The sequence below is a fragment of the Strix uralensis genome, chromosome Z (genome assembly GCF_047716275.1).
Source record: "Strix uralensis isolate ZFMK-TIS-50842 chromosome Z, bStrUra1, whole genome shotgun sequence".
In the NCBI taxonomy this organism is placed as follows: domain Eukaryota; kingdom Metazoa; phylum Chordata; class Aves; order Strigiformes; family Strigidae; genus Strix; species Strix uralensis.
Window position 1 is genome coordinate 30,901,063 of NC_134012.1, and position 13,443 is coordinate 30,914,505.

Sequence of the window (13,443 nt, forward strand, 5' to 3'; positions counted from 1 at the left end):
AGCTGCTGATGTTCACAAAACTTGAAAGAATGTCCATTTTTTTCAGTTAAGATTCCTCCTTCCGTGCCCTCATCAAACTTGGTCAAAATTATTCAGCAGGTTCAAAGGTGATTGGAGAGGACAGAGAGACAGGCAGATAGCACTCCTGCATAAGCCTTAGTTCCTTGGAAAACCAGAGTAACAGGAATTTAGTAATCTCCAACTCTGTACATTTTTACTCTTCTCTGTAATTGTGCAACACAAGAAAAGAACCACAAAATTGCTTCATACAGACTTAACATTTATTTATGTGGAAGGTTTTGCAATTATAATTTACTATGTCTAATTGCAGAGCTGAAACTTGTTTTTCATTTTCCTGGTATTCTAGAAATGACAGTTATTTCCCTTTCGCATTGCTGAAGAGTGGAGAAAAAATACAAGGATACAATTTTAATAGTAAAGAGAGATTTTGAGAGAGACTAGATACTGACATTAAAAGTACATAGAAAGGCAATGTTTAGGTGACTAAAACATTTGCTCCATTCACTGCCCGTTCAGTTCCTTTATAATCATTATCCGTAAAGACCATGATCTGCAGTATCCAAGAAGACGTCTCACGAGCCAGGACTAAAACTGCAGTCACCCGGATATGAATGCCTGTTTCTGACAGGGGAAAAGAGAACTCCAAATGTGTTCACATTATCAACAGTTCTGCAGTATGCATTGTATGTCACTGTGCCTGGTGGCTTGTGTCAAACAAAAGAAGCCTTGCCAGTGCTTACTTACATCACACACTGAATACACATACAAGATAACACTTGTATCCTTCTGTACCTGTCCGTCAATGAAGAATAGTGGAAAGACTGGGCAATACTTGAAAAATATAAATTAAAAGTATGATCTGTATTTATGGATAACTTGGATAACTACAAATACCGATGCTTGTTCTGGAGCATTTTCACTAAAGTTGTAGGAATCCATCAGTAAAATTTGGTTAAAATGTAAGAGTCTTCAGCCTCATCCAACTACATCTCTTCTGTACATCTGTTTTGTCTCTACATTCAAAGAAAAAACACAGTTATTTCCAAATAGGAGATTTAGACATCTGGGCGTAAATCAATGAATGAATCAATATAAATAATAAACAGCTTTCTTAATATTAATTTCACAGATTCACAGGATAGTTGATGTTGAAACAGGCCTCCGAAGGTCTGTTACCTCCATTTCTCCATGCTCAAAGCAGGGACAACTAGAACAGCTTGCTCAGGCCTTGTTCAGTTGGGTTTTGAATATCTTCAAGGATGGAGGCTCCACAACCTCTCTAGGCAACCTGTTCCAGTTCTGCCAAACTGTTTTCCAGTCAATCAGCCCCAAGACTGTGCTAGTGTGGGGTGTCATTCCTCCCCAGGTGCAGCACTTTGCATTTCCCTTTGTTAATGTGACTCAATTTTGCATGTAAGAAAGAGAAGCTACTGTAGTCTGGGGAGATATCCTGACAACCTCCAGGTTTTCCTCTATATGCAGTGAAAGCACATGGGTTATAATGCCGCTGGGTGTTGCAACACTTTACTGTGCAGTGAGCCACTTTTGCTGAACCCTTCTTGTGGACCTATGTGTCCTCCAGTGAGTGAAGAGAGCACATCTTTTCTGATCTCAAGTTCAAGAGACGTCATCCTCTGTTATACCTGGAAGCACCAAAAATGTTGTAACCCATAATAAGTAAAAAACAACTGCAGTGACATCCATTGTAAGAACTCTAGACTTTGAGAAATCTTAAAAATTAGTAAAATGGCATTGGAGCAGAAATAGCTTCTGATGATACAGCACTGTTTTTAACTTTTGTGTGTGTGTTTTTAAGGACAGAGGTTTCTTAAAAAGTGGTAGACTTTGCAGCAGTGGACAACACAGTCATTACTGAATCGTTAGTCTTCTGTTGTATACAGAAACACATGGAGGTTTAAATAAGTGCCTGCTGTTCTGAGTAGTAGAAAGCTTCACTGTAAGTAGAACAACATTGTTTAATGACAGTTTGGAAGTACTGGGAGTAATAGATAGGCTGAAGTAGACTCAGTTTAGTCCTATATATGTCTTCAGCATGCCATGTAAACAGGATATGAAGTAAGATAAAGTGGACTGTTACAGGCTCATGTTAAAATGTTCTTAGAATATTAAAAAACCCTACAGTTTCCAAGAAAAAAATACATTGATAGATTGCCATGTCAGTTTGTCTGAGTAAGCTGCTAAATATATTCAGCTTGTTATCTTCATGCCTTTGGGGGAGAAAGACCTCAATGTGAAGAAAAAGAGGAACTTCTCATACGAATATTAAGATACGTTCGGGTGTAATACAAGCTGTATTCCTTAATAGTAAGTCACTGAATTTTAGACTAGAAACTTGGTGTTCAAAACTAGAGCAAGTATTTTTGACCTGACATCTCCAAAATCTGAAAATCCCATCTTTCACATCTGTTTTAATGTTTTCAATCACTTCCACTGAAAATATTTTGGATAGGCTTTCTTCAGAATATTACTATTTGTGATCAAACTTTTCCCCAGTGTAAATGTGGCAATACACTGTAGTCAGAACTAGAAATAAGTCTTTATATCTGATCTTTTTTCTGGTACAGTCCATTGGCTATGTTTCAGTTTTGTTCCAGCTTGAGAGACTTTGAGTTATGTCTCCTGCAAATTGTTTGCAAATTAACTGGCTGATAAAATGTAGTTGCTGGTATTTACTGTATGCTCAATATTATTCATGCAATAGCATGTGGTACCAGGAAACTTTTTCCTTTTCATTGTTGTAAATATTGACCTTTTGCAGATGAATATCCTTTTACCTAAAAAAAAAAAAAAAAAACAAACCAGTTTTAGGCAGTTGTTTTCCTTGTTACTTTCCATGCCAATAATTATACTAAAACTAATTTTATAGTAATTTTGTTGACATTTTTCTCAATATGACTGTTTTCTAAAGACTATTGCCTTTCAAGATAATTTAATATGAGATCTAATTTGAATTAGAAGAAAATGTTGAAGATATGTCCAGTGATGGACTGGTCCTAACATTGTAACTGTAGGGATACAGTTATTAGCAGGGTCTGTTGCTGATGAAATACAACTCTAATGGTGAAGCTAGGAAAATGAAAAAAAAAAAAAAGCCAGTAAGAAGAGTGAGAGACAGAGTGACAAAAAGGGGAAGGGAGACATAGGTGCCAAGAAGGAGAAAGAGAGGTGGAGGGAGGTGGGAGGAGGGAGAAAGAGACAGACAGAGAATAGAAAATGCTTCTCAGTGGCCAGCCAGGAAGAGAAGTGTGTGGGGCTCCCCAGATGAGTGTCCTCCTCTGGTTCCCTCTCCAGTGGAGCAGATGGTCCCCCCTAATAATGCTGTTCCCATGATAACTTGACATTTTTCATCAGGACCTGTACAAATTCCCTGTTGGTTATTCCTGCTTTTGATGCTGTTATTGCTGATGGGAGCACAACTGGTCACAGAAAGGGCTGCACAGCTGCTTCATTGCTGAGCTTTCTGGCAACACTAAGCTCTGGGATACAGTAAACTAAAAACTCTATTTATTGTTGAAGACCACTACTGATCTGGATTTAGAAAGACTCTTCAGATCCAGAAATGCTCAATGACATAGTCAACTACACTCTAAACAACAATAAAGTTTAAAATAAACTGTAAAGACTAAGATGGAAGGTCAGCTGCAATGTGAATGCATCCTCACTATTTACATGGCTTAATCTGCTCAGATTGTATCATCTATGATTAGTTTTAGATTGTTTCTTTTTGTGGCTGCTGGTGGAATATGTTATTACTTAGCTATTCTACAGTAGTTTTGGTGTAGTGCATTATAATGTTCATACAGTTGGTCATTTAAAAGAAAAAATTGTTCGGTACTGTGGCTGTAGGATCACAAACACTTCATTTAAACCTGGAATATTACCTCATGGCCCAGAAACAGATACAGCCTGTAAGGGTGGTTCATGTGACATGCAGTCTATATCTTGCAACCTGGATCCATCTGCTCCTTACCAAAAAATGCAACTGCTGCAGCATCATCAGATCTTCACCCAGTGTAGCCTCTGACAACTATATTAAAAAAAATGCTTTTGCCACATCATGCATTTTTCATTGCATTTGTCCTGTATTGAAATGACACTCTTATGTCATAACATTTAGAATCCTTCCCACATTTTTCAAACTGCTTGAGTAATAGCCAAAGACTTGAGATTTCAGTTTCACATTGCTTTGTTATTAAATATATCTTTTAGCAAAGTCTTTCTACCAACCTGATATACTACCAGTGTCCAGTGAGGGCTTAATGAACTAAAAAAGGCTTTTTGTAAACAAAACACAGGTAAAATATAGAACTTTCTTGACACAGTATACAAATTTTAGATAAGAGCAGTAGCTCCTTGATTTTAAGAAAACTCTGGCAAATAAAAAGAAGTTGTTTTTAGAGGAGTTTCATTGTTTCAGTGAAGTATATAAAAGTGTGATTCACTCCTTTAAAAATGCAAGGCTTGCTTATTAAAACAAAAGTTGTGTGTATAAATGAAGAGGACCAATAGGTGAGTGAAGGGTTAGGAATGTACGTAGGTGGATAGATAAAGCCAACTGAACATGCCAAATGTGATAATGAAAGAGTTAGTTCTTGTATGATAAAACCTTTATCTGGACTTTCTGGGCAAAGAAATGCAGCACATGCGCTTTAAAGAAGTCCACTCATGTCACAAGCAGTCACAACTATTGCCATTGGTGCAATGCCTGTAAAGCCCATTTAATAGCTGGGTAAATGTTTAAGCAGTTAACTTGTTTCAAATTCCCTGCAACTGAGGCTACACTCCTAGATTTAATATGTCTATATTACCATAAACGCAGCATTTGCCCTTGAATCAGCCTTGGAAGGAATGATAGATAGCAAGAACAATATCAGTGACGCAAAATATCAGAATAGTATTTATGAGTATATTCAGGCATTGCACAGAACTACTGGCTAAAAATTTGCATGCAGTTCTAGGTAAGACAGCTTCTGTGGCATCACAGAGATGTTTAAAATTTTATGCTTACTATTTCCAGCACTCCTGAAACTCCAGCAGCAGTTAGAGCCGTGAGAATATTGATGTAAATGAGTGAACACAGAGATCTAAAGGATTAGGGCCACGTCAGAGTTTTCTTTTGTTCAGAGGTTTGGCTTCCTGCCATGAGTTAAGGCAATAAATTGGCTGTAACAGAGCTTCTTCTAGGATTCTGCTAAGTAGAAGTATCCCAGTAGAGACAATAGCAGGCAAAATAAGGTAAGCAAGAGTGGAAGATTACAGCAGAATTTTCAATAGGCTTCAATTTAAGATTATTTTATCAGACTGCTTGTTTAGATTCTAACAAATAGCGTTTTTCAGCTGACTTTTTCTTCTGAACTCTTCCTTAGTCTAGTTTATGTCTATTTTTATGTATTCTTACATCTAGTTTATAGATTTTGTCTGATGTGAAAGAGATCATAACCTCACTATTTATCATCTACAGGATTCTAAAAGTTCTTTTTAATCCACTGTTAAATTGTAACAAACTTGGAGGAGTTACGTTCTTGGGAAGCAGGACTGTCAGCTGCAACCCAATGCACTCGACAAAACCATTCTGATCCTTTAACAGTCTTAGAGATACCTTTTTATGAATAGTATGAGGTAATATTTGGATTGTACCACCGTGTGAATGAACTCCAAAATTTTAAATTCTGTTTCCATGTACTGAATTTGATTTAATTTTATGATCAGGTGTGTCTGGGGGTTAAGTGGAAGAGAGAATGATGGCTAAGAACAAGAGAGATCACTAAGGGGGCAAGAGAAGCTATATAATAGATTTTCTTTGCTGCCTTCATATAAATGAATTGATATGGTCTACATAGCAGGAAAATTTTTCAAACTCCCTGTGCTTTTAGGGTGATCTTATTGCTATTGGCCACAAATGTGCTCAATAAACTGATTTCAGCAGTTTAAAGAGCTCAAAATTTTCTGCTTCCCTTAGATGCAACTTAGATGCAAATCAAAGCAGAACAGACCCAAGTTTCCAAAACAAACAGTGGTTGACTATGTCTGCAGCCAAGAACAGTACCCAAGCTCATCCTAGCCCTCTTCAAGCAGCATATACCTTAGAGAAGAGAGAAAAGAACTAAAGAAATGGGTGTGAAAGACATTAAAACAAAGAAATAGACATAGGGAGAGACACACAACATTAAAAACTGTGAGCAAGAATGAAAAAAGTGGGAGTACATGACATCTATGTAAGAACATGTCATGAGAGGAAAGGCTTATTGAAATGGGAGTATTTCTGTGTCACTCAGTCCTAAGGGACATGTAAGGAATTCAAGTTACAGAAGCTTTTGTTATTTATTGTAGAGAGATTTATTTGTTTTGGAGAGCTAACAGACATGAAGTTCTACCACAGACTCTTCCATTTTCTACTTGTTCAAACAAGCCAAAATTATTAAACTTAAGTACGGTCCTTCAGAATGTCAAGATTACCTGTCTATCTTTCTCTGTAGAAAGTATTCTAAGAATTTATCCACTTCCTAAATATGCTTCTGAAAATTTCTTTGAACTGGCCTGCCCTCTTAAGGAATTCTTCAGGGTCTTGACTTGTAATTATCCTTCTTTTCTTACAGTGGTGGGTGTAAATAATGCAGACTCTGAATCTAGGTGGTTTGCACAGTTTCACATTGGTTCTCAAAAAGAAAATAAATTATTTCATTAAGCATTTAGGACTAACTCAACATAAATTGTCATTAGAAACAGCAGTATGTGAAGGGCAAATACGTCAGAAAACAATTCCCTGACTGCTTCACTGGGTATAAAAATCAGGAATTAGGATCTTCAGAACTTCTGATCAAGTGCAGCCAAACTAGAATTGCACTTATATTTTCAGTAGGAATCTTCTATAAGGTATTAAATGTCTGGTTTTGAGCATCCTAGATCTAACAAAGTCTTGATGCTTTGTTCATGCTGAACTCCTAGCACACTAAGGTCTCTCAGGATCCACAAGCTGGTGTTGCTGCCCACATACTCTGCACAGCCTGATTCATCTAGATGTTTGCAGAGGTCAGGTCCCAGTTAGGACTGGAAAACCTCTTTTGTTTAGCATGCTCAGTGCTAAAGCAATTTCAGCGACATGAAGAAAATCCAAACTTGCTTTCTACCTCTGACTACAAGTTATCAGACATTTGAGAAATTAGACATATTTATTATGGAGAATAAGTTACTTCTTTCTAACAAATGTTTCACTTTTCAGTGATCTAGCTTAATGTTTAGTTGTGACTAAAGAGCCACAGAGAGTGAAAAAGCCTTAGTTAGCCTTCATAACCTAGTAACAAGAGAATTGCCAGGGACAGAAGTCTTTCATTTCTACCATTTCACATAAATAGTTAATGTGAAATTCTGCATCAGTGGACTGAACCAAATCAGAAGACAGAAGTCCCCTCCTCCAGGTGAATTCACAAGTCACTCCACTACTGTCAGAGCCATGATCTCTCTGGCCTAACTGATCTTTAGTTATTCTGTGCAAATCTGCATGGGGCTAAAATTACACCCATCTTCACTTTGTTAATTCGCCAGGGTACCAGACAGAATTGAAGTTCATTGTTTACTTTGGTCTGCACTTGCCATAAACAGTTGACTTAGGAGACTGTGTAGACTTAAGAATTCCAGTTTCTTTTTCTTCAAACCAAAGTAAGGTCCTTAGCTTTTCTGAAATGCAGTGATTTAAGCTGAGTCCTCAGGATATCTTGTTAGCTGCCTGGGTGATTCCTTAGTCAATATTGTTCCCATTCTTAGACACCAGCCTCTCCTTAGGATGTCTAGCCTAGGTAATGCTTAAATCCTTTTATTCATCTAGCCTTCAAAAACTGAAGAACATTATTTTTTGTAAACATAGTCACAGATACAACATAATTTGAAAAATGCAGAGCACATTGAAGTAAAATTAATGAATCGTAAAGGAAACAATTATTTGAAAATATGAATGGTTGCTAATGGTAGGAGATTGATTTATTTTCTAGTCACTTGTGATAGTCATTAATAATTCTAATATACTCCTCAAATTTCCAAACTCCAGTCCTCATTCCTGAGGTAATGTTTACTGAAAGTCAGATTATGCTTGTTGAAGTTAGCATCATTTTCAATCACTTATGAATACTTTGAAAATTATCTTAGACTGTACTCTGAAGGACAAAAAGAAAATGATTTTTCAATCCAGCTAGCAAAGTGTCACATAAACTGCTTATCTTTTATCTAAGGGGAAGTCTTTTAAAATATATTCCTTCAACACAACTGTATTCATGATAACCTGCATCTTAGTGGAAGTGTAGATAGCCGATTTACTGTCATTGGAAACATTTACTGAGTTTATCCTGCTTCCTCTGTCATTTATCAAAATTATTCTTTTAACAAACTTGCTTCTTAACTGAAACATGAAGTATTGTGACAAATTCTAACTCCTACTTTAGGGCTGGAAAAGAGAGGCAACTCAGATTATCAGGATTTCTTGAGTTCTTCCGCAATGCTGCTCCGCTCAGGCCGCAAAAAGCCATATGAAGTGTCTTTCCGTGGAAGGCAGTCTGTTAAGAGGAAATCTCTGCTGAGAACTGTGGAAACAGCTTCTGAGAAGTCAGGTAACTCTTTCCTGAGTGACAGGTATGTTTGTAATATTGGAAAGATGATTCCAATCCAAGGCAAAATTCAACCAAATTAAGTATCTGGAACAGCTTTTCTGGAATGAGGTCAAAAATAAAAATACCTGGAGGAACAAAAAAATTAAAGCTTTAAAACAACACTACAGAAATACTCCTCAAAACAGTGGTATTAGATTTTTCACACCACCAAATTCAGGCCAATAATTACTAAAGTACATCTATACCTCCCTGGAAAAGAGTGAATGACATAGCAGGCCTGCCAACCATTTTATTTTGGGCACTGCACTAGTTCCTTAATTCTAGTTAAAAGTAGTATTCTTACATTATAGCTATTATAATATAACAATTTTTAAGGGTTTTTTTAAGGGGTATTGATTATTATAGTTGTTGCCTTTTAGAACAATGCAACTTTTTTCTGGAAGCTGGATAGCCTTAGTTACCAGGCCTTTGAAGAGAAGGTCTTTGCCCACACATGTATCAGCTATGCATGTGCTGAAGGTCTGACATGGGACGTATCAGACCTGCCACTTCTGGAGCGTGTGACAGAGGCTCTCAGGGTGTGCATCATCCATCTCTTTTGTTGACTGTACATGCAAAATTTCTCAGTCTAAACAGGATGGAAAGAAAGCTTCTCAGAAACAAGTCTATTTTTCAAAATGTGTGCTTAAATACAGATGTTTCAGAGGAGTTACATCAATATCAAGTTTTTGTGAGGTCAAGCATTCCCAGAACATTATATCACTGCTGGTACATTTTGAGTATCCTGTTGTTTTACATGCCTAATTGTTCTGGCAAAGAAAGGACTGTATGTTACTTCATACCCTGGAGGTCTGTGTGGTCTCAGAAATGTCTTAACTGAATTTGGAAGTAGCAAACCTATTCCAGTAAAACAATGTTCAGCCTAACATAATCAATCATTCTGTAGGTGTCTGACACCCAAGTCCCTGAACCTACATCCTTCTGACATTCAGAACAGCACAGTTGTGTTCAGTAGTGATAGGGAACATTTTCCCTCCTGACAACTTTTAGCTACAAAGACCTGGGTTTTTTTCACTAAGACATGTCAGGTCCCCAAAATAAATGCTGCTATTTTAGGTAGCCGTATGCACTCTAACCTAAAATTCTTGTCTGCACAATTTTCAAAGTGCAAAATTGGAAAACAGGGAAGTACTTACCTACAAAATAAAAGAAACTTGTGTAGAAACAGTATGCTGCAGACATGCTTTCCCTACTTCATCTCTTCTTTTCTTCAGAATGAAAACTTATAACTTATCTCTGTGTTTTCCACATCTCCACATATGGGCTCCTGTGCACAACCTTGCTCTGGCTCTGGCTCCCCACAGGGCTCTCTCTCCCACTGTAAGACTACTCATTCACCAGCCAACTGCTAATTAGGCCCTCTCTCTCATGTTCAAATTCCTTCTGTCCCCATTAGTCTCATTCAACACAGCTATCTTCAGGTTGTCCACAATCCCCCTTCTTACACTATCCCTCAGGCTGTTGGGTTGGAAGACATTTTTTCAAGCTCAAGTTTTGGCACATGTTAACTGTCCAAAAAGTTCAGCATACGTCTCTTCTTCTCACTGAGATAATCTGCCAAGCAAAGAAATCTTTGCTTTCCTTCTTCACACCACCATCAAGCCCCGAAAACAGCTGCTGAAGCCCACTGTATAATTTCTATTACATATGGGCTATACTGTTCATAGGTCAAATATTCATAGATTGTCAAACAAAAATTGCTATAAAATACAGTTGGTCTTTTTATTATGGAATTTTACAATTTTTCTGTTGCTAGTAAAATTAATTGTAACTTATTTTTGATTAGTGTTCAGTCTGCGAGAAACACTGAAATGCTATATACTGACTGAAGATTCAAAAACAGTGCATTTTGACATAGATGAAGATGGTCATCATGAAATATCAACCAAGGATTCCCAATCCCATGAAGGTAGTGTGCTTTTTCTGCCAAAACTCACTAACCATATGTGGAGTACTACCGGACTTCTTTTAATGTACTGTTATGTGTACTGTGTTCAGTTTTGGGCCCCTCACTGCAAGGCAGACATTGAGGTGCTGGAGCATGTCCAGAGAAGGGCAATGAAGTTGATGAAGGGTCTAGAGCATAAGTCCTTTAAGGAGTGGCTGAGCGTACTGGGATTGTTTAGTCTGGAGAAAAGGAGGCCGAGGGGAGACCTTATCACTCTCTACAACTACCTGAAAGGAGGTTGTAGCAAGGTGGGTGTTGGTCTCTTCTCGCAAGTAACAAGTGATAGGACAAGAGGAAATGGCCTCATCTTGCACCAGTGGAAGCTTAGATTGAATATTAGGAAAATTTTCTTCACTGAAAGGGTTGTCAAGCATTGGAACAGGCTGCCCAGGGAAGGGGTTGAGTCACCAGCCCTGGCGGTATGTAAAAGACATGTAGATGTGGTGCTTAGGGACGTGGTTTAGTGTTGGACTTGGCAGTGCTAAGTTAACGGTAGGACTCAATGATCTTAAGTGTCTTTTCCAACCTAAATGATTCTATGGTTCTGTGTTTTCTGTAGATGTAATGTTATTTTGCATCTTTATGAATATTGATAGTGATATAAGAAAACTTTTATTCCAGTTTACAGTAAGTACATAATATACTTAAATGATAAGTTATTTTGTTGACTCCCATTTGAGTTAATGGGAAGTTCAGATGCTTAACTATTAAGAGAGCGAAAGCAAAGATAATCCTCAGAGGCAAGGGCAAAATGGAGAAAAATAAAGAAGTTTTTGGAATTTTCAGGATTATTTTATTTTTCATGGAACTCTTCTTGCATCTCAAATGGGGCTTCTCTAATTGATACCAAAAATTATATCACAGCTAACATCACAAAAGTGGTTGTTAGAAGATATTCTTTTGGTAGAGAAGAAGCAAATAACAACAAATGCAATTATTCTAGAATTATACATTTTCCAGAGATGTGAAAGTAGGGGGGAAAATTAAAACATATTTCTAACTGAAATACAGGAAAAAGTTAAAATCTGTAAGATAGCTATCAACCTACTGAAACTTTATTTCTTACAAAACCCCAGCTTTTACAGGATGAGAAGTCCATTATATATGCTTCAGATAAAGACATAGAAAGTCTTGTTTGATATATTTATAAACTAAATTAATGTTATTTTTATTATGTTAAACTGTGAATAATGACAGCTGCACTGATAAGATATTTAAGTGTGCTTTATATCTTTTGAAGAATCTTTTATTTGACAATGTCATAGAATTTTGAAGTAACTCATAAAATTAGTATTCATAATTTATGAACAGAACCAAAATCTGTATAGGTATACAATGGAAGCATTTTGTGATAGATTCATAATGTGACAATCTTGTTGTATAAGATACGGACGTTCCTAGAAGAAAAAGAAAAAAAAAAAAAAAAAGGAAATGCTATGTGATATTCTTGTATATATAAACACAAGCACCACAAACATATATTCATGGTGATACAGTTAAGACAACATCATATTAGAAACCTGGTGTAACGTGGATGTTTGTGACTTTGACCTGAAGTGGGTGATGCCTTCCCCAGATGGCTGGCTACATGATTCAGGCTGATGTTAGAAAAGCCAGAAACGTGCTGCTATTGTTGCCTGTTACTTTCCAATCTTGTACATTTCATATTAGGGTCCTCACATGTGCTGCCAAAGACTGTCAGGCTTCTCTTTGATAGCATTTTAGTCCTTACATCTCATTACTGACCTCTATTTTCTCAGGTGCATTCTCTTTTGCAAAAGATAATTAATTGATCAATACATTTATTAGAGTTCAGACTTCAGGGTACCTTCACAAGACTAACTGTAGACTTCTGAGGTTATATTAATTCAGAGACCTGCAGGAAATGAAGTATGATGCCTATTGCTGCTACACTCTTTCTCAGACTACGTTTTAAAACAATTCTTTAAATTGTTTGTGATGTTTTTAAATGTGAAGAATGTACTATCTAATTCCACATATTTGTTTAATATCTTCTATTTTAGATATTGCGTGGTTAAGCGTGTTCACAAAGAATGAACCAGCAGTTACTGGTAAGACTCCTGTGGGAATAAAAGGTACCATTCTCTTCGGTAGGGTCTGGTTTTGAAGAGGTGTTTGAGAGTAGGAAAAGAAGGTAGTAATGTTTTATACATAGACTTGACATTAGAAGTAACGTAATATATCAGATTTTCATTTATGTCAGATTGCTGGACAATTCTAAAAATGAAAGAGCCTTTCTGTGTTCCATAAGAAGATATCTTTGAAGTTGGAAAATTTGCCTTAGCAAGTTATGAGTAGTAGCTTGGATTGAAGACAAATGTATATGAAGAAATAGAATGTATACAAGCTAGAAAATCGGATTTTTTTAGAGGAAAGTGTGTGTGCTCTGTTGCTGGCATAGGTCTTAGCTGGCAAAGACCTGTTGTAACAGGAGAGGGAAAACAAAAATAAATGAATATGAAGAAAGAAGAGACACATTTTTGGAACTTTCATATTGTAAGCATAAGAAATGATTGGGAAAAATCAAAAGTATATTAGTTCCAGGTATTCCAGTAGAAGTGAAATGTATTCCAATTTCAACCATAAGGGGCTGCTGTAATAGATGAGAGCAAACCAGGATTGCACTTTGAACAATGGCCAAATGAGGATTTCTAGGTAACAATATAAAATATTGGTACCCTCGTAAATCCCAACACTTTGCATTTCAGGGACACCTCAAGCAAGAAGTGGTTTCTTGTATTTAGTTAATTTCCTTTGCATGAATTTTTAAAATTG

At 36.8% G+C, this 13,443-nt stretch overlaps 1 protein-coding gene across 5 annotated transcripts in view; it reads left to right on the forward strand.

Moving 5' to 3' along the window:
- Positions 1 to 338: 338 nt before the first annotated feature.
- Positions 339 to 13,443, forward strand: part of LOC141937591 (uncharacterized) — a 39,988-nt gene continuing 26,883 nt past the window's right edge. For 3 of the 5 annotated variants that reach the window (XR_012627012.1, XM_074855502.1, XM_074855505.1), the window contains exons 1-4: positions 5,233 to 5,277; positions 8,475 to 8,639; positions 10,486 to 10,608; positions 12,672 to 12,719. Coding sequence is in view for 4 of the 5 variants with exons in the window: in XM_074855502.1 (XP_074711603.1) it covers positions 8,528 to 8,639; positions 10,486 to 10,608; positions 12,672 to 12,719 (283 nt within the window). In the remaining variant the exon portion in view is untranslated. Of the gene's footprint in view, positions 2,347 to 5,232; positions 5,278 to 8,474; positions 8,640 to 10,485; positions 10,609 to 12,671; positions 12,720 to 13,443 lie in introns of those variants that run through there. The other 2 variants (XM_074855503.1, XM_074855504.1) reach the window with 2 other exon arrangements.